Raw genomic sequence first — 25,626 nt, 5'->3', positions numbered from 1 at the left:
GGATATTTTAGTAATCTACCTAATCAAATTAGTGCTTGGTTGACTCATAATACCAATTCAGTCAAGGGTTTAAATAATAATATAAATAAATATACAATTGATGAAGGTAATAAAAGTGTGTATAATAAAATTGTAATGTATAATAATATCAAAACAAAGCTTTGATTGAGTGGTAAATTTAAGATTTTTCTAATGTAATTGGCATGAATTCAAATCCTATCATATGTATATTTTTTATTGTTTTTCAATAATAAAAAACCAAAGTATCTTCAAATAACATAACTTATTTTAAATATGAAAGGATATTTTAGTAATTTTTCTAATCGAGTTGGTGCCTGGTTGGCTTATGACACCAACAACTCAGTCAGAGGTTTAAATAATAGTATAGATAAAATGTGTAATAAAATATTAAAGTAAAACTTTGGTTAAGTGATAAATTTAAGGCTTTCCTAGTGCAATTGGCATGAATTCAAATATCTTGTGTATATTTTTATTCTTTTTAAATAAAAAACTAAAGTATCCTTGAATAACTTAACTTATTTTAAACATAAAAGGACATTTTAGTAATTTTTCTAACCGAGTTGGTGCTTCGTTGACTTTTGACACCAACTCGGTCAGAGATTTAAATAATAATATAGATATATACATTTGATAGATGTAATAAAGTGTGCATAATAGAATTAAAATATATTAAAATAAAACTTTAGTTGAATGATAAATTTAAGATTTTTTAATCTAATTAGCATAGATTCAAAATTCCATCAGATGCGTATTTTTTAAATAAAAAGATTAAAGTATCCTATAATAATATAACTTATTTTAAATATGAAGGATATTTTAGTAATTTTCTTAACCAAGTTGATGCCAAATTGACTCATGACACCAATTCAATTAGAGGTTTAAATAATATATATTTGATATCAATATATATATTAGTAGTTGTTTTGTATACATTAGGCTTTACTATGGTATTCATTTTTCTTATTAAAATTATATTTTTAGTTATTGTATAATTTTTTTTATTATACTAATAACCACAATTTTATTTTAAATGTAGAATCGTAAATATTGCCCTTCAATGTTTATATTTTTTTTTTGTTAAATTTGAAATTTATTATTTTTTAGTTAAATTTGGCGATTAACCTTTTAAAAAGAGTTAAATCACTTTTCTTTAAGGATAAATTTCAAAATTATACATAAACTTTGATTCAATATGGAATTTGATACATGAATTTTGATTTGGTGCAATTATACACATAAACTTTGATTGTAGTTCAAATATATACATGAAACTTTAATTTTGATTCAATCATACACATTTAAAGAAATAAATACGTCAATTTAATTTTATATTAGATAAATATAATTATACGTGTATGTAATCTATAAACATAAAATGATGCTATATCAATAACCGTGTTAATAATTTGTGAGATTTGGATCAACTCAAAAGCTTATGTATAAAATTGCACAATATTAAAGTTCATGTATAAAATTGCATATTAGACTAAAGTCCATGTATGGTTTTGAGATTTATCCTTTCTTTAATAGAAATATTGACTCAAATATTAATTTATTAACGATGTTGGCGTGACAACTTGCGTGATAGTCCACATGTACTTCATGCTGACATAATATTATTTGTCTTATATGTCACGTCAACAAATAATGTAAAAATTATAAGAACATTCAAAAAATTTTAAAAATTCAAAAAAATAATAATAAATAAATAGCATGAAGTACACGTGGCTTGCCATATTTAAAAATTTAACGTTTTAGACTATATTTCCATTAAATTATATTATAGGTATAATTTTTTTTGTAATAATTATAGGGAGTCGATAACATACTTGCTAAACTGTTGGATAAAAATTGCTTAAAACCATCCACTTACATGAAATTTTACATTATTTTTAGGGATGGAAATAGGGCGGGGTGGGGCGGGGTGGATTTTTGCCCGCTCTGATCCCTACACGAAGCTTGATTAATCCACCCTGACCCTTCCCCGATCTCAGTTCTTAAGAAAAAAATCTGGCCCAAACCTAAAATTTAATAGCAAACTCAATTCAGCCCTAACTCAGTCGAACTCAAATTTAGTTTAATTGTTTTATTTTTTAATTTTTAAGCAAATAAAATTAACTTTTTTGAGTATAGACTTAAAACTTAATATATATATGTTATTTATATATTTATTTTTTTAAAGTAAAAACTTAATATATGTATATATAATAGAGGCATTTTTATAAATATCTCAAGGCGAGGCAGAGTGGATTTACCTCAAACCCAACCCGACACAACTACTTTTCTAATTACATCCTACCTGATCCACCCCAAACTTGGTTTTCTAAAAAAATAAAATAAAATATGGCCTTAACGAATTGGGTCGAGTCGAAACTCGTCAGATTTGGGGTTTTTTTGCCATCCCTAATTATTTTTCTAGTTATTTGTTATTTGTTATTTTATTTATATTTATAGTAATTTATCATAATAATTATTAAATATTTAAATAAAATTTAACTTGATGATAATTAGTTTGCAATTTGAATATTTATTGCAATTTTTAAAAAATAATTAAATTTTAATATTTTTTTACCATTTTTTTATAATTCTTAATTATTTTTAAATAATTTATTATAATTATTTGAAAAATCACATCATTTGTCTCGGTTTACCTTAGATGTGGTTTTTTAAATAATTATAATAAATTTATTTATTTTTAGAGATTTTTTATTTTTGAAATATTTGTTGACGTGATAAAATAATATGTCAATATGAGGTACACAACTTACTTGCTCGGTAAAAATGGATAAAATTTTTAATATAAAATATAAAAATTTTATGAATAAATTGCTTGAAACAGAAGTGATAATTTGAATGCAATGATTACTAAAAGCGTGTGAAGATGGATACAAAGCCTGAGATTTAGATTTGTTTAAGCAAATGTCTCCACTAATCATTTTTAAATGACAAAACGATGAAACCATGTTCCACATTCCAATCATATATTTTCCTATTCTAATCTTCAACTCATTATTTTAATCAAATACAGCAAATTCATTTTGGTAATATTGAGTGAAATACTCGACTTTACATATAAAAAATTGAATATTATTGGGAAGGTATGTATGAATATTTTGACTACTCATTTAGTCAACTAAACCACAAATATGAAGCTCACTGTCATCATTCTGTCAAAAAACCCATATTTCATTACTTTCTCCGCGTTACAGTCATCATCCATCCAACTTAGATTGCGTTACCAGCCGTCGGATCTTCCCTAAGGTGGAAATGGCGTGTATGTCTATTGCACAAATCGCGTCCCACAGCTCAATCATATCTATCAATTCAAGCCCCTGATGCTACACTCTTTCCTCGTGATTTCCTGCTTTCGTTTCCATACACAAGTATCCTACGTGTCCATTCCCTATTGGACACCTCACTCCTCTCTACTGGACACTTTGCACCACTATAAAAACATGAATGAATAAATTCTCCAACACAACAACAAACCATCCCATCCCATTCCATTCATTGCTTCTTCTGTGTTTCTTTGGGTTAATTCTTTTATTCATTATTTGCTGTTCGCCAACTTGGAACTTGTAACCTTCTTGTTGTGCAATTAAATCTTATTCACAATCAGAGACATCACATAATGGTGCGTAAAGGATGGAGCTTTTGGCAAGGATATGTTGTCCTGTTGGCTCTTGCTGTTGTTGTTAAGGCTGAGAGTCCTTACAGGTTCATTGACTGGAATGTTACTTACGGTGATATTTTCCCACTTGGGGTTCGCCAGCAGGTATGTTATTCTGCAGCTAGAAGTTATTCATCCATTTGTTTCCTTGTTTCAATATGCTGAAAGGGACGTTTTTTCAGGGAATTCTCATTAATGGACAATTTCCGGGGCCTGATATCTATTCAGTTACCAATGACAATCTCATTATTAACGTCCAGAACAACCTGGATGAACCTTTTCTTCTATCATGGTATGCAATTTACCAAATGAACATCATTCATATGTTGGAAACATTCTTTGTTTGTATCTGAGATTGGGTTTTAATTATATGAAACAGGAATGGGTTGCAACAAAGGAGAAACTCGTACGAGGATGGAGTGTATGGAACTACATGCCCCATTCCACCAGGCAAGAATTTCACTTACATTTTACAAGTGAAAGATCAAATCGGTAGCTTTTTCTATTTCCCTTCTCTTGCTTTCCACAAAGCGGCTGGCGGCTTTGGAGGCATCAGGGTCCTCAGTAGGCCCAGAATCCCAGTCCCTTTCCCTGACCCTGCTGGCGATTTCACCCTTCTTATTGGCGACTGGTTCAAAAATGACCACAGGGTAATTACAACATAAACTTACCATCTCATGAAAACAACTTTCATTGTTTTCATATATCTTGTTCTTAATCAAAGTAATTTTATTGCAGCAATTGAAAGCAATGCTAGATGGTGGTCATAAGCTTCCCTTCCCTGATGGTATTCTAATAAATGGTCATGGGCTTAATGGTGCTTCTTTCACAGTTGAACAAGGTGGTGCACTTTTCCCTGCACATTTGAAAAGTTTCGATTTGCTTTTTTGCATTGCAAAGATGATGAACAACAATTGGTGTTTATATTCTTGACAGGCAAAACTTACAGGTTTCGGATATCAAATGTTGGGCTTCAAAATTCGTTGAATTTCCGCATTCAGGGTCACAAAATGAAGCTGGTGGAAGTAGAGGGAACCCACACTGTTCAGACCATCTATGAATCACTTGATGTCCACGTGGGTCAGTCCTATTCTGTGCTTGTTACTATGGATCAAGCTGCCCAGGATTTCTACATCGTGGCCTCAACTCGTTTCACTGACAACATCCTTTCCACCACTGCCACCCTTCATTACAGTAACTCCAACAAGGCAGTGTCTGGCCCTATTCCTGCTGGACCAACCGACCAAATCGATTGGTCTCTTAACCAGGCTCGATCCATCAGGTAAAAACTTCATTTCATACATATTTGACCCCCCCCCCTTTTTTTTTGATGATCTTAATCTTATACTTTTCCATTTTGGTGCATTTCAGGACCAACCTGACCGCAAGTGGACCAAGGCCGAATCCGCAGGGTTCATACCACTATGGTCTCATTAACATTACTAGAACAATCAAGCTAGTGAGCTCAGCTGCTCAAGTCAAGGGGAAGCAAAGATACGCTGTTAACAGTGTGTCTTTTGTTCCAACTGATACCCCTCTGAAGCTAGCCGATTACTTCAAGATTGGAGGTGTTTTTCGAGTTGGAAGCATCCCAGATAACCCAACCGGTCAAAACATGTACCTTGACACATCGGTTATGGGTGCTGATTATCGAGCTTTTGTGGAAATTGTGTTTGAGAACCATGAAAACATTGTCCAGACATGGCATATTGATGGATATGCCTTTTGGGTTGTTGGGTAAGAACTTGAATACTAGTCAAAATCCTATGTTTCTCTTATGCAAATCCCATGTTTTTTTTTCACTCAACTTAACGTTACTTGTCAATGGCAGCATGAATGGAGGAGTGTGGACTCCAAACAGTCGTGAAGAATACAATTTAAGAGATGCGGTTTCACGATCCACCACACAGGTTAGAAACTTGATAGATTATTACGTTTTTACTCAACCATTTCCATCATATTTCAGGAAACTAAAAGAATGGGTGTTTGTTTGCAGGTATATCCTAAATCATGGACTGCTATTTACATGGCTCTTGATAATGTTGGAATGTGGAATGTGAGAAGTGAGTTTTGGGCAAGGCAATATCTTGGGCAGCAATTTTACTTGAGAGTTTATACAGCTGTGAACTCACTCAGGGATGAATATCTCATTCCAAAGAATGCTTTGCTTTGTGGCAGAGCCCAAGGAAGAAGCACAAGGCCTCTTTGAAACATTTCCAGTAGCCGAAATTGTTGATAATCAACCATTATTCAATTATAAAATGCCTCAATTCTTTTCTTTTTTTGTTTCACCAGAATCTGTATTTGGTTTTGTAACTAAAGAAATGAAAATAATTGTATTAAATTAAAACATTCCTTTTGCTGAGGAAATAATACAAGGCTCAATTTCTGTGATAAATAAGCAGTGTATTTGCAGACACTATTGTGAAACATCAAATGTTAGCATAAACAACTCTGCATCAAAATATAGAGATATTTGTAAACAAATGAAATTTATGCTTATTTTTATCTTAAGAAAAGCCAAATAGCTCAATGATGAGAAAGAAGGGTTGAAGAAAAGGTCAATCCGGCCATGGAATCTTACATTCCACCCAATGGCACAATACAAGGAATAAGTACAAGAAAAACTCGTCCTGCATTGCATTTTAGTTCTTTTACCGAAAAAATAGATAAATTAGACCTAAAGACGAAACCAAGTAGAGGCCAGGGGGCTATGGCCCCCCAAAGTTTAATATTTTTTCAATATAATTTTTTTGTAAATATGCTATGACTCTCCTAACAATATAAGTAGTTCCCTCCAATATTTTTATAGTATTTAAAAAATATTAAAAAATTTATTCTTAATAAAAACAAGGAGAAAATCTTCTTGAAGAAGTTAAATCACTCATAATGACTTTTGAATGATATTTTTTGTTAAATAATAATTTAATATTTATTTAATATTTTACTTAAAATAATAATATTTTATAAGTAATATATATATATATAAAGAAAAGAAAAGAAAAGATGACCAGATTTTTATCATCTTTCTTCTTCATATTGGTGCTTAGCAAGAAAAGAACAAAAAAACTTTAGCTTGGCCCCCAAAGATTAACATCCTGGCTTTGCTGCTGATTAGACTCCCTATGATTTAAATGAGTGAGCAAAATTTTGTTTATAATTTTTATGATCTTTTTAATAATTTTTAAATTTTAAAAGGGCTCAATTGATTTTATTTTATTTTAGTTTGTTATTAATTCCTTTTTGACCCTTTAGCCTTAGTTTAAAAATTTTCTAATTTACTTCTAATTAAAAAGTAGATATTAAATTGAATAAATGTATAAAGTTTGAAGGCTATGTAATCACCAAAACAAATATTTAACGTGCAATTTTAACGGAAATACTATTTGCTCACTCATCTAGCAGAGAGGGACTAATTTGCCTAGGGACTAAAATGCAATCTAAGATATAGTGTAAAGGGTTTTATGGTACTTTTACCCACAATACAATAATATAAATATATAATAATATAAATATATAATGTCGTAATTTTGACTACCTTGACGGTATTTCCTATGACTAGTTTGCGTATAAGGTGGTGAAATGAAGGTTATATTACCAAAATATAAAGAAAACGGTCCTCGATTTCCCATGGAAAAAAGGTTTGTGTTTGTAGTATTCTCATTGGCCATAGGTGTTGTTCAATCAGTAAATGCAGAGGTGCCAGCCATCTTCGTACTAGGAGACTCCACATCTGATGTTGGAACCAACAATTATTTGCCTCAAAGTACCATAAAAGCTAACTTCCCACACCATGGGGTCGATTTCCCTTTTGCCATACCAACTGGCAGATTCAGCAATGGCTTCAATACTGCTGATTATCTTGGTTAGTATACTATTTACTACTCCTCAGGCCTTCCCTGATATAGATATGCTTTAACATGTGATCATTCATCATCACATTAACCCCGCTTTGTCTTGTCTGATGGTTTCATTGTCAGCTAAACTATTTGGTTTCAAGAAAAGCCCACCACCATTTTTTTCTCAAAACGTAAAATTTTCGATTAAGATACGTAAGTTCAGAGGTATAAACTTCTCATCCGCAGGTTCTGGCCTTCTTGGCTCGACCGGACAAACAACAGTAAGTCCTCTTAATTTCTGCAAAGCATGAACTAACATTGGTTGCTCAATATTTATTGTCAATTAACATTTCCTATATTGATTCCATAGCCACTGCAAAAGAATGTTGTCACAATGGGGGAACAGTTGCTCCAATTCTCTACAGTTCACAATGATCTCTTGGCTTTCAAAGGTCCATTAGAAACCGAGAAGTTTCTCTCCAAGTCTCTGTTCTTCATCAGCATTGGTAGCAATGACATTATGAATAATTACTATTCAAGCAACCCGATACCAAAGGAATACTTCATACCCAAATTAGGACTCGTATATGAGAAACATTTGAGGGTGAGAGTTCATTCTTTCTTGTTTGAATTATCATCACCATCACTTAAGAGATCCTAAGGTATAATCACAAAAATGTATCTTACCTGGATTCTTCATTTCCCCAAACTTAACCACGTCTAACACATATATGAGTATGATATGTGAAAAGCTTCGAAAATTTGAGTATATGCAGGAAACGTACCTGAAGTCCAAGTAACATAGCTTAAAAGGAACAACTATGTCATGCTTAACAAGAAATAATATTTGTCCATGCAGAACCTAATCAGTCTTGGGGCAAGGAAGTTTGGCATAGTAAGTGTTCCAGCACTTGGGTGTTGCCCATCTCAAAGGATTTATCAAGCTAACGGTGAATGTTTGGAGGAGTTGAACAACCAAGCAAGGGCTTTCTTTTCAACAATGAAGCTCCTTTTGGGCAACCTCCGTTTAGAATACAAGGACATAAAGTATTCTCTTGGAAATACAGTTGATATGACACTGAATGTCATCGATAACGCTCTAGCATTCAGTAAGCTTTTCGCAGTCAGAATGATAATATTAATAGACGGTGTAAACATGATCTAATGATCTTCATTTCAACTTTCATTTGTTTTCCCAGATTTTAAATATGTGAAAACCGCATGTTGTGGAAGCGGCACATTGAATGCACAAGGCTCTTGTACTCCCATATCTGATCTTTGCTCAAATCGCAATGAATATTTGTTCTGGGATTCGTTCCACCCGACACAAACTGCTTCAAAGTTGGCAGCTTTTACACTCTACGGTGGTGAACCAAGATTCGTATCCCCTATCAATTTTTCCCAGCTGCCAGATGCTTAACACATAGAGTGCCTTAAAACTTAATGAACCATATAAAAATTTATCTGCTTGTAGCAGAACAGTAAGAGATCGGTTTACTTGCATTTTGCCAAAACAAGAATCTAGTATCTAGAAAATAGGCAGGTTGCCAATGTAATCTTATAACCAGGATTTCTAACTGGAATTTATGGATATAAGAAACAGATTCTAATGAATAAAAGATGTTACAGCACAAAGCTGGAAGCCAGAATAGATGCAAAATAGAATAGGTTTTATATTGCTGCATAAATGAAGTCATAGACATGGGCGAGAAAGCTGTAGAAAATTAGCTCATTCTAGCCTATAATTGATCTATATTTACAGGCCGGATAGGTTAAAAGAGATCAAATTTGGTTGTATGGTCATCTATTTTGCATGAGCAGATCCAGTTTAGTTAGGAAAAAGATAGGAAATTTTTATGACTTATCTAGGTATTGTCCAATGCCATGGTTCCAACACTTGATAACTCATATCGTCTCAACATATCTGTTTCACCTATGGAACCAAGTCCATTTAGGAGTTGATCTTTCTCCCTTTGCATCTCTAGCCAGTACTCTGAGTCCTCAAATAACCTTCGTATCTGTCCAAACAAAGCAAATAACATGATCCTCATTGATCGGTACAGCTCTATATTAATTGATTATGGTAGAATTCAAAGATGATAGATGATGACCGAAGTGATTGAAAAGCAAAATTTATCTAAAAAAAAAAAGAAATTTCACCATCTTCATTGTTGGCCTTTGGGAAGATGAATGCACGAGGCAGAGGCGTGCTATAAACATCATTACTTCCATCTCTTCCTTCTTGTAATTTTGGTTCAAGAAAGGATCAACTAGATGCTCACATAGGCCAAACCGTAGTAAAGATCTTGCCTGAAAGATAGTTAGACCGTAAAACTTAAAGCTTTTAGACATAAAAACTTGATTTATGGTATAACATGTCAATATATTACCCAAAGCACCAAGCTTTCATGGTTTCTCTGGTTGCTTTGAATTGCGTCTTTCCCTGTAATAAGTTCCAGTAGCACAACCCCATAGGAATAAACATCTATCTTTTCATCAATCTTTCCACACACCATGTACTCTGGTGCCAAGTATCCAAATGTCCTAACAATGTCAATTGGCTTTGTGTTTGCTGAGACTTGATAAGATTGATTATGCACTACAGCTGCTCCAAAACCTGAGAGCTACAAAAGATATCCAGCATAAGTTGCGAGTAGGGAAAGTTATTTCGCTTTATAAAATGCATCTTGAAGTAGATGCATATATCTCAGCATACACTTCAAATTTAAGGTTCTAATGTTGGCGGTATTAAGAGTAGAAGCCGAATTGAAAGAGAAACTGTCTATTAAGCATCAAAGACATTTGAACATCAGTGTATACTTACTTGCGGTTGCCAATTATCAGAGAGAAGAATGTTAGATGGATTCACATTTCTATGAATGATGGGAGGATCACAAGAATGGTGAAGGTAGTCCAGGGCCTTGGCTACACCAATTGCAATAGTCATCCTCTCAGCCCACTTGAGTTGTTTTAAACATTGTTTCAAGCTTCCATTTAGAAGATTATAAACAATTGCATGCAATTCTTTGCTATCACAGTACCCAATTATCTCAACTATGTTCTCATGATTTATGCTGGATAATGTCTCTACTTCTCGAAGAAGATCCTTTGCAGACCAACGTGTGGTTTTGAGGACTTTCACAGCTGCAGCATGACCGTCCTCGAGATTAGCTTGATACACCATAGCATTTCCTCCCTTCCCAATCACCATGGTGGGGCTGAAATTATCCGTGGCAACACTGAGCTCTTCCAGTCTAAACCGTCTGCAGGACCGCACTGCTTCTTGGGATGCCATCCTATAAAACCTCCTCGTCACATTCACATTTTTCTTCAGATTCTGCTGGCCTCCACCACTGGTTTGCCATGTGGATGACGATGATGCAGAAGAAGATGGCATAGTGAATGACTTTTTAAACTGATCTTCAGGAACTTTCTTCTTGAGAATGTAATGTCCTTCGCTATCAATTCGACATGTTGGCGGTGATGCTGAAGACAATGGTACCGTCAACGACTTTTGTAACTGACGGGAGCTTGTCGATTGATCAACCACAGAGTTTGCCTGGGAAGATGATAAACAAGGTTGAAAAGGTACACCTGCAGAACCTTGCTGGGAAGTTCCCTGCTGTCGGATTACAATTCTCCCAGCACCGTCCATCACCAAAAGGGTGCATGTGGGTGGCAAACTTTTAAGACAAGTGCTTACAGCCAAATTCTTTGGCCTACAGAAAACAAAAACCATGGAAATATCAGATAGAAACACATGGAGATTCATTAAACATTAAACAGTCTTCTCATTACCCTGAAATGTTGCATCCAATTGCAAGGATTGTAGCATAATGTTCTCGAACTTGATGAGATAGCACTGAGATATAGGAGTTTCCAGTACAGATTTTAACAAGAAAATCAACCTGCATCCGGAAAATAGATAAATAAGAAGTCCAGTTCCGTAATGTGATTATCTTAAATCATACTTTTACCTGTTTGGATTTACAGAGATCTTCATGGATGTGGAAAGTGTTGGGATCGAAAGCATCATTCATTTGTTGGACATGTACGGCTAAAACATTGTCACCCGGCTTGACAAGCACGCAGAGTAACTGGAGCAGCATTTCTCGGCTGCAGTTATCAGATTTTAGACCAACTATTACGGTTTTGTTCTTCACTGTCTTGCCACTCAGATAAGACATAATTCTGCAATTGATCTTTGCATTTCCACCCATGATTCAGATTATATCTAACAAGCTTCAGCCACCATTCCATTTCATAACGAGGTCCTTTATTTTTATTTTTTTCAGATTTTAGGGTTTTGGAATTTGACGTTTGATTGGGGAGGACGAGGACAGAGCTTTAAATCAATTAGTGGGCAGTGGTATGTGTACACATTCTCCCAATTGGCAAAGTAATTACTTCAGTTTGGTGAAGTGGTTACAACAAGATATCAAGTGCCCACGCTTAAGCTCCTAACTAGCCTCAATTCAACTCAAAAAAGAAAAACCCTCCAATTAATATTTTACAACTTCAATATCCCTAAATCCAAAGGCTTAATGTGTACTTCAGGGGACTAAAGTAAACAAATTCTTAAAAATCATTAAAAATTGTAAATAAAATATGTATATCCTTTCACTTGTCTAAATGCAAAGACCGTTCGTGCTTTTTTTTTTATCACAGGCAGCACTTTTCACAGTTTCCCTGCTTTCTAATGGCTCATAGCTCAAACATCTATTGCATTGTTCCATGAAAGAGCTTGACATCTGAAAGCCCATTTGAGGGTTCTCTCTACGGAATTTGAACAAAGAGGAGGAGGAGCTAAATAGTTTATCTCTTGAGTTGAACCACCCCTGGATGTGTGGAGTTTCTAGACTCATCGTCATCGAAAACCATAAACCCAGAAATAAAAAACACAAATGATCAAATAAAAAGCAAGCTATATAGCTAATCTCACTCAAAACACCATTTGAAGGAGGGAGTACTTAAAAAGGACTAAATTATTAGTAAGTTATTTACAAAAGTTACTTTAACTAAAGTTAGATGTGGGAACGAGCAAATTTGTAACTTCATCACTCTAAATTTATAATTTAATCATTTTTAACTTAAATTTGATCATGAATAGAATTATTCGTTCAAACTCGAAGTTTTATTCAAAAAGTAAGAGAGATCTGAGTAAATTTATAGGCTCGAAAAATGAATTTAGATAAAAGAAAACCCATTTTTTAGATGGACCAAGCCTCATGTAAAAATTTTTGGCCCGACCAAATCTTTTATTTTGTTGTTGTTTTATTGTTATTTTGCTATCATTCTATTATTATATTATATAAATTTTATTTTATTGTTAATTTTACTATAATTTATTGTTAATTTATTAAAAAATATTTATTGTAATGTTTTTATTGTAGTTGGAGTATTATATTTTTTAAATTTATTTTTATATAAAAAATAATCTTAAAAAATGTCAGATGAGGCTTCACAGGACTAGGAGGTGATCTTTGGAGCGGTCTGTTGGCACCTTTGGAAACAGAGAAATGGGATGCTGTTTGACTTAGACTACAAAGACCATGAGGGGGTTCTGAGCCGGAGTTACAGATTGAAGGAAGAAGTGATGAGATGTGGGACTAATAGCTTGAATTCTATCACCAGGAGGGGAGACCGTAGGGTGGAGGAAAGGCCAGCAGATGGATGGTACAAGGTGAACTCGAATGGAGCCCTCCGAACTGGGGATGGGATAGCAGCTAGTGGCGGGGTTATTCGAGATTCTCATGGACAATAGTTGCGGGGTTATTCCAGGAGTATCGAGATATGTTCGGTGATGGAAACAAAAGCTTGGGATGTCTACGATGGCTTGGTGCAGGCTTGGCAAATGGGCGATCGACGAGTGGTGTTGGAAATTGATAGTGCAACTGCTGTCCAGATGCTCCTAGGATGCGAGGCAGAGAATCGGGGAAGTGGATTTTTGCGCGCTGCCAAGGAAATGCTCAAAAGGGACTGGATAGTTAAAGTGCAACATGTACAGAGAGAGGGAACACAGTAGCTGATGGCTAGCTGCAATTTCTAAGGGTCGGCTAGTGTTTAAAAACTTACGATAATCCTCCTCATGAGATTTTGAGGCTGCTATTATTAGATAATTGTCATTGGTTAGATAGCCAAAAGTACATCCTTTGTTCCTGCTTCTATTCAACCAAAAAAAAAAAACAATTAAAGAGATGTACTACTAGATTATCTTGTAATTAAACACTTATTATTTCATTAATAAAGTTCATCAACCCTTCTTTTCACAATATACTTTTTATTTAATTAGTTGGATTAAAGCAAAAAAAATTAAAGAAAAAAAATCTAAGATTTCTATTTGGTTGAGAGGATATAAAATGACTTAATATCACATTTTATTTAATGAAACATGGGAGTGATCAAGTTATAAATTTACTAATAATTGAGTGATTAAATTATAAATTATTGAATAATCAAATTGTAAATTTACTAATCCCATCTAACATTTATTAGACTTATAACTTCGACTAATTGCAACTCGAGAACCTCTTGTGTGGGTTTATTTTAAGATTGGTATATATGGAGGTACTAAATCTGACTATTTATCCCCCTACTTGATATTTAAACATATCTTTTTTCAATTTTACTGGTACCTAAATTTAGAAACCAATTTAATATATTTTTTAGATACCTAACTATTACCGTTAAAATACATTGATGTGACACTAAAAATTAATAGCATAATAACATATGATAACATAAAATTTTGACAAGTGGTAAAAAATTTAAAATTTATAAATAAAAAAATTACATGTCAAAATATGAGACTGTCAAATGTTGTTATACTAATGACTCACATCATTATATTTTAACTGTGATAGTTAGGTAAAAAAAATATTGATTAATTATTTCTAAATTTAAGTACTACGTTTAAGTACCGAATAGCTAAGTTTAGGTAACTCCATGTAACTAGAAAGATAATAAAAAAAAAATCAAACAAAAGGCAACTCTAGTTTCAAAAGCAAATTTCAACCCAAAACAAATGCAATAAAATCAATCATTTTTTGGGTGTAAAGCTTTTTCTTTATTCATTACTAGATTTCTTTATTCTTTTTGTTTTCCCTTAATTGTTCTTGAGATCCTTGGACAAACTCGAATTTATTCAACAGACTTCTTTTACACTATTTCCAAAATTGCAGAGAAGGAACATAGCAACATAAGTAGCCACCAACAATCATATATCTGCATTTTAAAGAAGCAAATCGATATAACATTACAGGATCTTAATCCATGTCAAACTCACGAAACATGTTTTTCAAAGATATCCTAAATAGGTACAGATTTCTAAGTCAGAAAAACAAGAGTTTGTTGTATCATATGCAGATCAAACATAATTTTGAGGTGAATTCGTCTAAGACCACTGAAAATCCAACTCTTCATGTAAACATACTGTATTCGAGTCTCACACCCATGTCCAAGTATCAATAGTACTTAAAACGTAACGAGTCTTCTTGGTTAGCTCATCCTTGAAAGGCAAAACGGGAACTTAATCACATAGGTAAGAAACTGCCAATCAACTAACAGACTTTGCCTGGTATGGTCATTAAAAGAAAGCAATTAAAGCACACTATGAGCTAATGCCTGTTGCCCAACGACTAGTAACTTGGCCCTACTGGATCTAAGGCATTATGGTCTTTGATCGATAGAAATCAAATGGTATTTTCAGTAAAGCATTTTCAATAAGCTCGTGCCAAAAAGCTCCACAATGTTCAGCATTTAACCACAAGAATACACTTACAAGATCTGAATAGATGCATCAAAATCTAATTGTTGCACAGCAAGATAAATAACATTTCACAGATTTGAAGCATCAAAATTTCTTATTTAATCCAGATTCCAATCCTAGAGTTAGATTGTTGACACTATTTTTTTGTGAAAACGGGGTCGACTTGGATTTTAAAAATAAGAATGGATACGGGAGTCGCCACCAATCTTTTTTGATAAGGTGTGATCGGGTCACCTTGAAAAGTGGTTGTTTTTAATAAATAATTTGATTTTATTAAAACAACGATTTTGGTCCACGAAATTCAGAAAAACGAGTTCTGGAGTCGGTTACGTACGAGGAAGGATTAGCACCCTCGTAACGCCCAAAATTGGTACCTAGTTGATTAATTAATGTCTTAGCGTCGAAGATTGAAAACTTTAAAGAAGATTTAAAATGCGATCCTTTATTGAAATGTTGAAAATTTTCGAGAAAATGGCATATTTCACGTTAATTGAGAAAGAAAATTATATCCAGTAAGTTAGGACACAATGTCTTGAATTCTCGATGCGCGAATGAATGCCAAAAATTTACTTATTTAAAAGATATTTAGCCATCTCTCAAAAAAAAAGGATCATGCCCAGTAAGTTAGGATACGATTTCCTCTTAATTCCCGAGATCGTTTAAAACTTGAGTTTGAAAGGATTCGTGTATTTAGACTTATAGTGAAAATCGAAACCTAGTAAGTTAGAGTACGACCTTCTCGAATCTAAACACAATATTTTGCTTATTCAAAAATCGTAATTTATGCCTTGAAATAAATTAATCTAACACGAAATAGTAGAAATGAAACACAGTGTCAATATTTGTAACAAAATAAAAATGAATACGATGGTGTACACATAAATAATATGAGCAACAACAACAACCAAAATAAATAAATAAATAAAAGGACAAATCAATTATACAAAATAATAAGTATATGAGCAAATAAAATTAAAACATTCTTTTTTTAAATAATAATGAAAACGTAAATAAATAAATTAAAGAAATGAACAAAACTATAAAAATATATGGATATATATATGTAGACATATATATGTATATATATAAATTGTAAAATATACGAAAAATAAGTATGTATATATGAATTATAAAATATAAAAAAACATGTGTAAAAAAGGGGTATATTATAAAATATAAAGAATATATATATGAAAGTGACATATGCATGTAGATATATATACATATGTATATAAGTTATAAGATATATATATATAATATAAGCATGCATATATATATATAGGTTACAAAATATGTACGTGTATATGCATATATATATATTATAAAAATGTATGTATGTATAAATAAATTATAAAGTACGTAAAAAAATATAAGTAAATATGTATATAAATAAAAGATATATATGTATATATGTGATTAAATCTAAAATTAAATGGTATAAATAAGTAAATAATAATAATAATAATAATACAAGATTAAAAAGATATTTAAACTTAGATAAATGAATAAAATAACAATAATAACAATAATAACAATATTAATACAAAAATAATAGCACAATATAATAACGTAATAGTGAGGAATAAACAAATAAAATATAACCGAATTAATTAATAAAATAACAAAATAACAAAAAAAGAGACTAATTTTGAAACTAAGACAAAGATTGGGGGCAAAATCCAAATAAAAAAAAAAGAGAATGACCAATCTGAACACGCGCGTAGCTTGGAGGGACTAAAAGGATAATTTTTTCTTTCCCCCAAAAAGACGTCGTTCAGATAAGGGCCAAATTGAAAGCGCAACAAATTGTGGGGTACAATTGAAAACAACCAAAACATTTAATTGAAAAATCACTAAAAGGCGGAAGGACTAAAAGGGTAAATAACCCTAATCTCAAAAACAGTCGGATCCTTCCCCTGGGTCGGGTCACCGCACGGGTCGGATGGGGCAAAATGGTGTCGTTTTAGGCATCTGGGGGCAACATCAAAACGATACCATTTTGTTACCCTATAAAAGCCCCAAAATTTCAAAAAAAATTCATTTTTAACCCTTCACAAAAAAAAAGAAGAAGAAGAAAGACTCAAAAAAATTCTCTCCCCCAGCCCCTCAATCCGGCCTTGGTCCGGCTACAGCTCCGGTCACCGGCCACCGCGTTGGCCTCCAGCCGCCAGCGACGGCGCTGCCGCATGCGGCCGAAAAAGGCTAAAATTTTCGGTCTGAGTCCTTTAAAGCCCTTAAACCCGAATCTACCCCAAAAAATCTATAAAATATTAACAAAAAGGCCCCAAATCTCAAGAAACCTTTCGGTTTTCGGCCACCTATCATCAAAGGTGGCTCCCTCGGTCGTCCTCGGTGGCGAAGACCAGAATCTAGGTCAGTTTTTTTTCTTTTTACTTTCATATGTGTAAATATGATAAAAATAAAATGGCAGTAGACAAAAAATGAAACAAAAATTTAAAGAAATAGCAGTAGATGTAAACCTTTCGGAATTTTTCTATTGATTTTGAGTTCTCTCTAAGTATTCGATTCTATGTGTCACCATTACAAAACTGATTGTTGTGGCTTTATAGCCACTGTTTTACATTTTTTACTACTGTTTATTTCTCTGTTACTTGCGTTGCTGTTCCTGTGTTTGTTTTCCCTGTTTGCAGGTCTGTGGCAAGGTCAACTTGCCGTTTTGGTGCAAATTTTGGTGGAGGCATCGTCATCGGGCGTGGTGCGTGCCGAGGGCACACATGGGGCAGCTGCGGCGCGAGAGAGGGAGGGAACCCTAGGGTTCCATGATGCTGTTTAATTTTTGGGCCCTATTGGGCCATTTAGGGTTTTAGATTTGGGCCGTTTAGGCCTGTTGTACATGGACTTTATTTTTATTTGTTTTGGGTCTTTAGACCCAGGTCAAAATTGACCTGTTACATAGATAACTTAGGCTAGTTCAGAAGCAAGGTTCAGAAGCAAGCCTAAGGTGATTTTTAATCACATGCATATAATGTAAAAACTTCATTATAATAGAAAATTAATCAGTAATTTGCACTATTCCTCTGTGCGTACATCAGTCAATCTTTTATGAAAGTGGGCAACAAACCAAGTTAAACTAACTAAACACATATATAGGATCTTGAACAGTAATAATAGATAGCCAGTATTATTCTACAAATAATTTTTTATTTAGTTTTCAGCACTTAGCAGACACTGCACATAAAGTTTATCAGATAACCCCCCACACACCTGAGGAAAATTTTGTATCGATCACTCGGACATCTGCATGTGAAAAATAAAAATGATTTTAACCACTAGGACCATTAGCAATGTTCATTGGTAGTGAACTAAACCTAACCAAACCAACCCATCAGATCATTTCCAGTTATCAGAGGGCTAAGACAATTGGCTATAAACTTGCCTGGTTTAGAGGATTGTCTGGAGATTTCTTCCATAGTTTCCATATCAAATCCTTGTATTGGGTGTGAGTAAGACCCGGCTTCTCTTCCTTAAGCCTAGGAAGTTCAACTTCTTCAAATGCCTACATTCACTCATCAATGAATTTATTGCTATGCAGTCAGATTAAGACACCAAAACATAGTATCCTATAAACAATAATCTAATTGGGAGAGTAGTTGAAAATCCAGAAAAGCAACAATGCGGCGTGTACTGAACCTTAAAGGAAGCCTTAAGCCGCCTCTCAGGATGGCGATCGGCGGGGAGGTTATCGGCCACTGCCATCTGCGCAATCGCCTCCTCCACACTCCTTGCTTCAATCAGCGAATCATCCCTATTCGTATTCGTCACTAATACCATCCTCTCATACTCTTCTTCCGCCGCCGTCCGACTCTGCTTCTTCTTGACCTCCTCCGCTTTCTTCGCCATCTCCGCTTGCTCCTCCTCCTCCCTTTTCTGCAGTTGCGCTTCCGTCACCTTAGGGACGGGAATTGCCACACGGTTCGCCTTCTTATCTGGTTTCTTCATCGCTTTATCTATCTCTTTCTCCTCCATCTCCGCTTGACGACGCGCCTCCGCACGGCGAGCAGCGGCTTCAGCTCGTTTCTCTGCGTCTTCCTCGCGTTTCTTGGCCGCCTTGGATTTGGGACCCTCGGCTTCGCGCCAGTAATTCTCTTCTTTCTCCCGGGATTCACGCTCTTTCCGATCGGATTCGGTGGCGCTCTTGCGCGCACGCGCCGCCTCGGCTTTGCTGTTTACACCCATCTTCTTCGGCATCTTGTAGTAAATTTCGGAGTCACTTAGGTTTTCAGTTTCTTTTTGAGAAATTAATTGCAAAAAAAAAAAAAAAAGAAGTGAAAATATTGGAGAGGATTGCTGATCACCGCGGTTTGATTTTGGGTCTTAAATAGAAGAACCTCTGATGAGTGCCAAGCGGTTGCAGTTCGGAACCAACTTCTGAATTTTACTATTATTTTTTAGGCTGAAAAACTAAAAAATCACAATTTTTTTTTAAAATTACAAAAATAATAAATTTAAAAGTATAGAAATAACAAAAAAAATTACTAATTTTTAAAAATAAAAAAATATTTTTAAAATTTTGTAAATGAAATTAGGTCTTTCTTTTAAGTGATAAATTTATATAAATTATTTTTTCAAATTATTTAAATAATAAAAAATAATATTTTTCAATTCAAATGATAATTTAAATAATGTTGTGAATATCTTATTAAGAGGATGTCCATCAAGATCAAAATAAATTTCGATATACTTTAAATTCTAGTAGTCATTAGAAATATATTTCTACTTCATTTATACTTATTATGCCTATAAATAGAGAATTTTAAAGAAGCTTTGTATATATTTCTATTAATCAATAAAATACGTTTTCTTTTCCTCTCCCATTTTCTTTGTTTGTTACTCTCTATCTATTTATTTATAACCAATAATATTTTTATTACATCAAGACAAATTATTTCTTTTAGACTAATATCTTAATTTACAAATATTTTTTTTAAATGGAGTGGATATCCAAATATTAATATACTCATATGTTACCTTAAAATATTAAAATATAAATATTTTTTTGAATCTTTATGATCACAATTTCAAATCAAATGCCACAAATGTCCATATATGTCATCGTTCTCCTAAAGTCCATCACAATTGCCGAGTGGTCGATTATTCTAAAGAATTCTAGCATAGAACAAAAAGAGCATCTACATTTTAATAGATGAAGAAAGCTTACTCTAGATATTAAATAGGGGTCCAAGTCCCATAAACATGTTGTTAGTAACACTAAAAAAGAACTAAAAATTCATGTATTCTAAAATATTAAAAATTTGATATATTCAAATTTCTAAAATATAGTTTTATAAAAATTGATTGTATTTTTAATTAAATAAAAAATTATATCAAATTTTTAATATTTTAAAATACATAAATTTTATAAAATGTAGTTTTCTAAAAATTTTATATTAAATTTTTAATATTTTAGATGTGATTAGCAAAATTATACTTTATTTCAAGATACATTTTTACTATTTTTAAAACTTTTTTTTGTAATTATCTGATTTTCATCAATGTCGGAAAAGTCAATGTTAATATCAAATTGGTTAAGTCGAGCCATCTAGAATGTCAAAATGAGAAAGATACAAGTTGAATACTGGATAGATAAATGAAATTAGCTAGTAATAAATTTTATTAAGTTATGATATAAATAGTACAAGGACTAAATTAAAAAGTGAATTAATTAACTAATTTTGTAATACCTTAAGAGTCTAGAACATATCAGAAGCTCAAATACCTTGAAAGTACGAACGTATTTTGCATATTTTGGTATGACCTGCATATCCATCCTCAAGTCCAAATCAATTAATAGGGGTTGAAATAATAAAAGGAACGTGAATTATAAATGATAGTTGACTATATTTAAAGTAATAATTTGAGATCGATTTATGTTTTATGAAACGAGACAGTAAGTGAGAGGAACCAAATGGAAACTTATGCATATCCTTGTACATTAAATAAAAATATTGTTAATAAAATAATAAAATGATTATAATATATACTATTTTGATAATCGATAATTTAACACGAATAGTCCTTTTAAAACATCAACTCCAGCGTATGAGAAGAAACAGTGTTAAGGAGGAATCTGATTGGAAACTTGAAAAACCATATGCAGCCTTAGTGAAAGAGTTCCTGAAACTGCGGCAGAGAGAGACAGGTTTAAGGGAGCCTATAAAACCCCCCTACCCTTTATTTTTTCACAAACCAAAATTCTCTCAATTTCCTTCCAAAATTCTCTCAAATTCTTTTCAAAATTCTCTCAATTTCCTTCAAAAAATCTCTCAAATCCATATTAAATTTCTTTTTCCATTCAATTTCATTTTTAAAGAAAATTTTAAATATTTTTATTTTTTTAAAATAATTTTAAAATTTTTAATATTTTCAACAATGGCCGGATCATTAATTTGTCTTGATAGGAATCACATATCGGTGGAGCAAATGAAAATGGTAAGTATTAATTTTAAATTTTAAATTTTATTTAAGACATTTTTATTTATATATTTTTAGATAATTAATAATTTATTTTTTGTTATAAAAGTCTAAAGATCGGGTATTGGAATGCAATATTCGGAATATGCATGGTCCTCCATCACCGTTAGTAGAGAACTACCTGCGGGAAGTGGGATTTTGGCACGTGGCGACGGTAGGCCGGGGATACAAGTTGAAGCCGAAACTGATAAGTGCGTTAATCGAGAGGTGGAGACCCGAGACGCACACATTTCATCTTCCATGTGGAGAGTGCACTATCACTCTAGAAGATGTCCATCTGCATTTGGGATTACCGGTGGACGGGCACCCAGTCACCGGGTCTGCCCAATCTAGCAATTGGGAGGCGGTGTGCTACGAGCTTTTGGGCGCTGTTCCGGATAAAATGGATGGAGGTAAGGTGGAGATGGGCTGGTTACGTGCCACCTTTCTCGATCTGAATGCAGATTCAACCTAAATTGAAAGAATCCGATATGCTCGAGCATACATTCTTCAAATAATTGGAGGCTATCTGATGGCCGACACGTCACGGAGCCGTGTACATCTAAGGTGGCTGCTAAAACTCGTTGATTTTAGAGCAGCCGGTGAATTAAGTTGAGGGTCTGCCGTCTTGGCAACATTATATCGGGAGATGTGCGGGGCGACCAAACCGAGGAGAGCAAAAATCGGAGGTTGCCTGTCACTACTGCAATCATGGGCACGGTTTCGCTTTCCATTTCTACGTCCTCGAGTGAACCACCCATATACATTCCCACTCGTAACGAGGTAAATTTTATATTACATTTTGAAATTGTTATGTAAATTTTGTAAGAATAAAAGTATGCTAAAAATTTATTTAATTAGGTGGAACCATCCGGCAAGTTATCGTGGATTACCGTCTGAACTTGAAGATATACGGCTTCTATTGGAGCAACGGTCAGAAGCAGAAGTAAGTATTATTGCAAATAGATATTTCCATACATTCGCTAGTGGATTGATGTTTAGTATTTAGTATTTAGTATTATGTATATAAGTAATATTTCTATCATGTTCATGTAGTTTCAATGGACACCATACGAGGATCCAACAGTCCGGGCAGTAATCCCGGAAGAGTTTTTACAAAATCCGAACGCTTGGCACGTGAAAGTGGTGTTGATCAACTATGCAACCGTGGAGCCCCACCAGACAGACAGAGTCCTACGACAGTTTGGATGTAGACAACCGATCCCTGAGGACCCTGAGGTGTTTGACGAGCACCACAAAATTGACCTTCGGCTATTAGGTACGGATTGGACTAGATACTGGTAAGAGTACACAGAAATGTGGGAAAATCGGCATGAATATCTACCAACTCGGGAACAAATCATCGTTCCCGAGTTAGCGTGCGTTCCAGAATACATGCCATGGTTTAGGATCCATGGAAAGCCGTATTTACTTACGCCAGAGGAGAGGCTGCGGCAAATACGTGTCGGAAAGGAAAGGCGCGGGCCTCTAAATCCAAGGGGACAAGACTACGAGGGCAGCTCCTCAACGAGGCCCAGACATTCACCCGGTTCATCATCAGCAGCCATGCAATCACCGTCCCCAACGAGAGCACCGACGCAGTCACCTGACGCAGCAATTCAACAGATGATACCCACGCATTCGCCTTTCCCTATGATTCCAGGTATGTTTCCTAGCCTTTATATGTACCCTAACCCATACATGTATCCTTTTCCGAATCCTATGGCAGGTTGGAGCCAAATGCCCGGATCAGCTCCATTTCCTGTAATGCCGAGCGGACCACCGATAACTAGGCCAGCGACGCAGGAGGGGTCGCAAGGGAGGCCGTCGGGGAGCTCTCCTTTTTACCAATCGCCAGCAACGCATGGCTTTCAAACTCCGTCGCCGTTCATGATGCAAACACCGTTGCCGTTCATGATGCAAACACCTCCACATACACTACTCTTTGAAGGTGGATCATCGTCCCAAGTCCGACAACCAGATGTCGAATCAGAAGAACAACAATTACCACCGGAGGAAGAACAACCGCCGCCGGAAGCTAGAGGAAGGAGAAATCTAGCGCGTAACCGTCGACGGCCGCCATGTGGAACCGAATCCCCCAGTCATAGACATTGATTACCGTATTAAAATTTATCATTTGATGTAATGAAATACAAGTTTATGACGATGTAATACACATGGAAATTTTTCCAAGTTATTTTGATATAATTTGTTTAAAAACCCAACCCTAATTTAATTTAATTAAAAACCCTAACCTAATTTAATTAAAAACCCTAACCTAATTTAAATTAATTAAAACCCCTAACCCATTTTAATTAAAAACCCTAACCTAATTTAATTTAATTAAAAACCCTAACCTAATTTAATTAAAAACCCTAAACCCTAACCTAATTAAATTAAAAACCCTAACCCTAACCCATTTTAATTAAAAACCCTAACCTAATTTAAATTAATTAAAAACCCTAACCTAATTTAATTAAAAACCCTAACCTAATTTAAATTAATTAAAAACCCTAACCCTAACCCATTTTAATTAAAAACCCTAACCTAAACTTAATTTAATTAAAAACCCTAACCCTAACCCATTTTAATTAAAAACCTTAAACCCTAACCCATTTTAATTAAAAACCCTAAATCCTAACCTAATTAAATTAAAAACCCTAACCCTAACCCATTTTAATTAAAAACCCTAACCCTAATTTAATTTAATTAAGAACCCTAAACCCTAACCCTAACCCATTTTAATTAAAAACCCTAACCCTAATTTAATTTAATTAAAAACCCTAACCCTAATTTAATTTAATTAAAAACCCTAACCCTAATTTAATTTAATTAAAAACCCTAACCCTAATTTAATTTAATTAAAAACCCTAACCATTAACAAAAGTTTTTGGGCACAATAATTTTACACAGTTTTACAAGTTATGTTGGATTTCGTAAAATGTTTTGACTGGTACTAACATTTAAGAAATTGTAGTAATTTGATAATTTTACTAAAAATCAATACAATTATCAAATAGTAATTGAATAAAATGTAATTGCATCTAAAATTACATTCAACTATTGCAATTAGGGCATGATCGACTTGTATGGCCTGGGTTCCTACACCAACCGCACAAATTCTGTTGATTGGTTCTTTCTCGGATATCCATATTGTTCCGTATTCTAGTGGAGCAAGGTCGACCTTTCGGCTTGCGACGCAATTCTCTATCCGGTAACAGCTTAAAAGGAGCAAGAGATACGGGCGGCCACTTACGTTCATCTGGGACCGGTGGGAAAATGTTTCTCCATACGTGGTACATGTTTTCTAATTTGTACACTTCGTCCACATAACTCAGCGGATCCAGGCGGAGTTTCTGACAGGCTGCAATAGCATGAGCGCATGGATAACGAAGTGCATCGAACTTCCTACAGTCACAAGTCCTGTTCCGCAAGTGTACACGATATTGCCCGCCAACAACACCTTGGTGCGGTCTGTCAAACTCCGTCACGCAAAACCATAAATTGTCTCGATCGTGACACACTGCGTGCATGATGTTTACCCTCGCGTTCGCCTTGTTAATTTCTTGAACTACCTTACTGCACCATACATGCCCACCCTGCATCTGGCCTGCATAAGTTGCCGCTCGCTTTGGAAATAGCGCCGCCAAATAGAAATATGTCTCTCGCACAACCGCTGTTATCGGTAGATGGCGTGTTCCTTTAAGAATAGAATTTATGCATTCTGCCAGGTTCGACGTCATATGGCCATATCGTAGCCTCCGTCGTATGCTTGTGCCCACTGTTCGAAACGTATGTTGCAAAGGTAGTCCGCCCCTTCTCCGTTTTGGGATCGTAAGATTGCCAACATCTCGTGA

General features: G+C 34.2%; 4 protein-coding genes across 4 annotated transcripts; 2 read left to right on the top strand and 2 right to left on the bottom strand.

Annotated features, from left to right (window-relative positions):
- Positions 1–3,492: 3,492 nt before the first annotated feature.
- On the top strand, positions 3,493–6,089 carry LOC107945088 (L-ascorbate oxidase homolog). The gene is made up of 8 exons (XM_041108296.1): positions 3,493–3,796; positions 3,874–3,983; positions 4,071–4,341; positions 4,430–4,532; positions 4,628–4,973; positions 5,063–5,428; positions 5,523–5,601; positions 5,688–6,089. Exons 1-8 carry the CDS (start codon positions 3,653–3,655, stop codon positions 5,898–5,900), a joined length of 1,632 nt encoding a protein of 543 aa, XP_040964230.1. The 5' UTR covers positions 3,493–3,652; the 3' UTR covers positions 5,901–6,089.
- Positions 6,090–7,280: 1,191 nt separating this feature from the next.
- On the top strand, positions 7,281–9,178 carry LOC107945087 (GDSL esterase/lipase At5g55050). The gene is made up of 5 exons (XM_016878935.2): positions 7,281–7,556; positions 7,672–7,811; positions 7,901–8,134; positions 8,390–8,639; positions 8,730–9,178. Exons 1-5 carry the CDS (start codon positions 7,322–7,324, stop codon positions 8,948–8,950), a joined length of 1,080 nt encoding a protein of 359 aa, XP_016734424.2. The 5' UTR covers positions 7,281–7,321; the 3' UTR covers positions 8,951–9,178.
- A 5-nt stretch (positions 9,179–9,183) lies between these two features.
- LOC107945086 (PTI1-like tyrosine-protein kinase 2) lies at positions 9,184–12,417 on the bottom strand. Its single transcript, XM_016878934.2, has 6 exons — positions 11,508–12,417; positions 11,329–11,438; positions 10,355–11,249; positions 9,921–10,154; positions 9,691–9,840; positions 9,184–9,548 (listed from the first exon to the last, which is right to left on the bottom strand). The coding sequence occupies exons 1-6, from the start codon at positions 11,748–11,750 to the stop codon at positions 9,396–9,398; spliced, it is 1,785 nt and encodes a 594-aa protein (XP_016734423.1). The 5' UTR covers positions 11,751–12,417; the 3' UTR covers positions 9,184–9,395.
- Positions 12,418–18,282: 5,865 nt separating this feature from the next.
- LOC107945085 (coiled-coil domain-containing protein 124) lies at positions 18,283–19,709 on the bottom strand. Its single transcript, XM_016878933.2, has 3 exons — positions 18,950–19,709; positions 18,696–18,815; positions 18,283–18,556 (listed from the first exon to the last, which is right to left on the bottom strand). The coding sequence occupies exons 1-3, from the start codon at positions 19,505–19,507 to the stop codon at positions 18,545–18,547; spliced, it is 690 nt and encodes a 229-aa protein (XP_016734422.2). The 5' UTR covers positions 19,508–19,709; the 3' UTR covers positions 18,283–18,544.
- Positions 19,710–25,626: the final 5,917 nt, after the last annotated feature.

The sequence above is a fragment of the Gossypium hirsutum genome, chromosome D12, assembly GCF_007990345.1.
Source record: "Gossypium hirsutum isolate 1008001.06 chromosome D12, Gossypium_hirsutum_v2.1, whole genome shotgun sequence".
In the NCBI taxonomy this organism is placed as follows: domain Eukaryota; kingdom Viridiplantae; phylum Streptophyta; class Magnoliopsida; order Malvales; family Malvaceae; genus Gossypium; species Gossypium hirsutum.
Note: the sequence above shows the minus strand (reverse complement) of the source record. Positions and strands in the feature narration are given on the sequence as shown.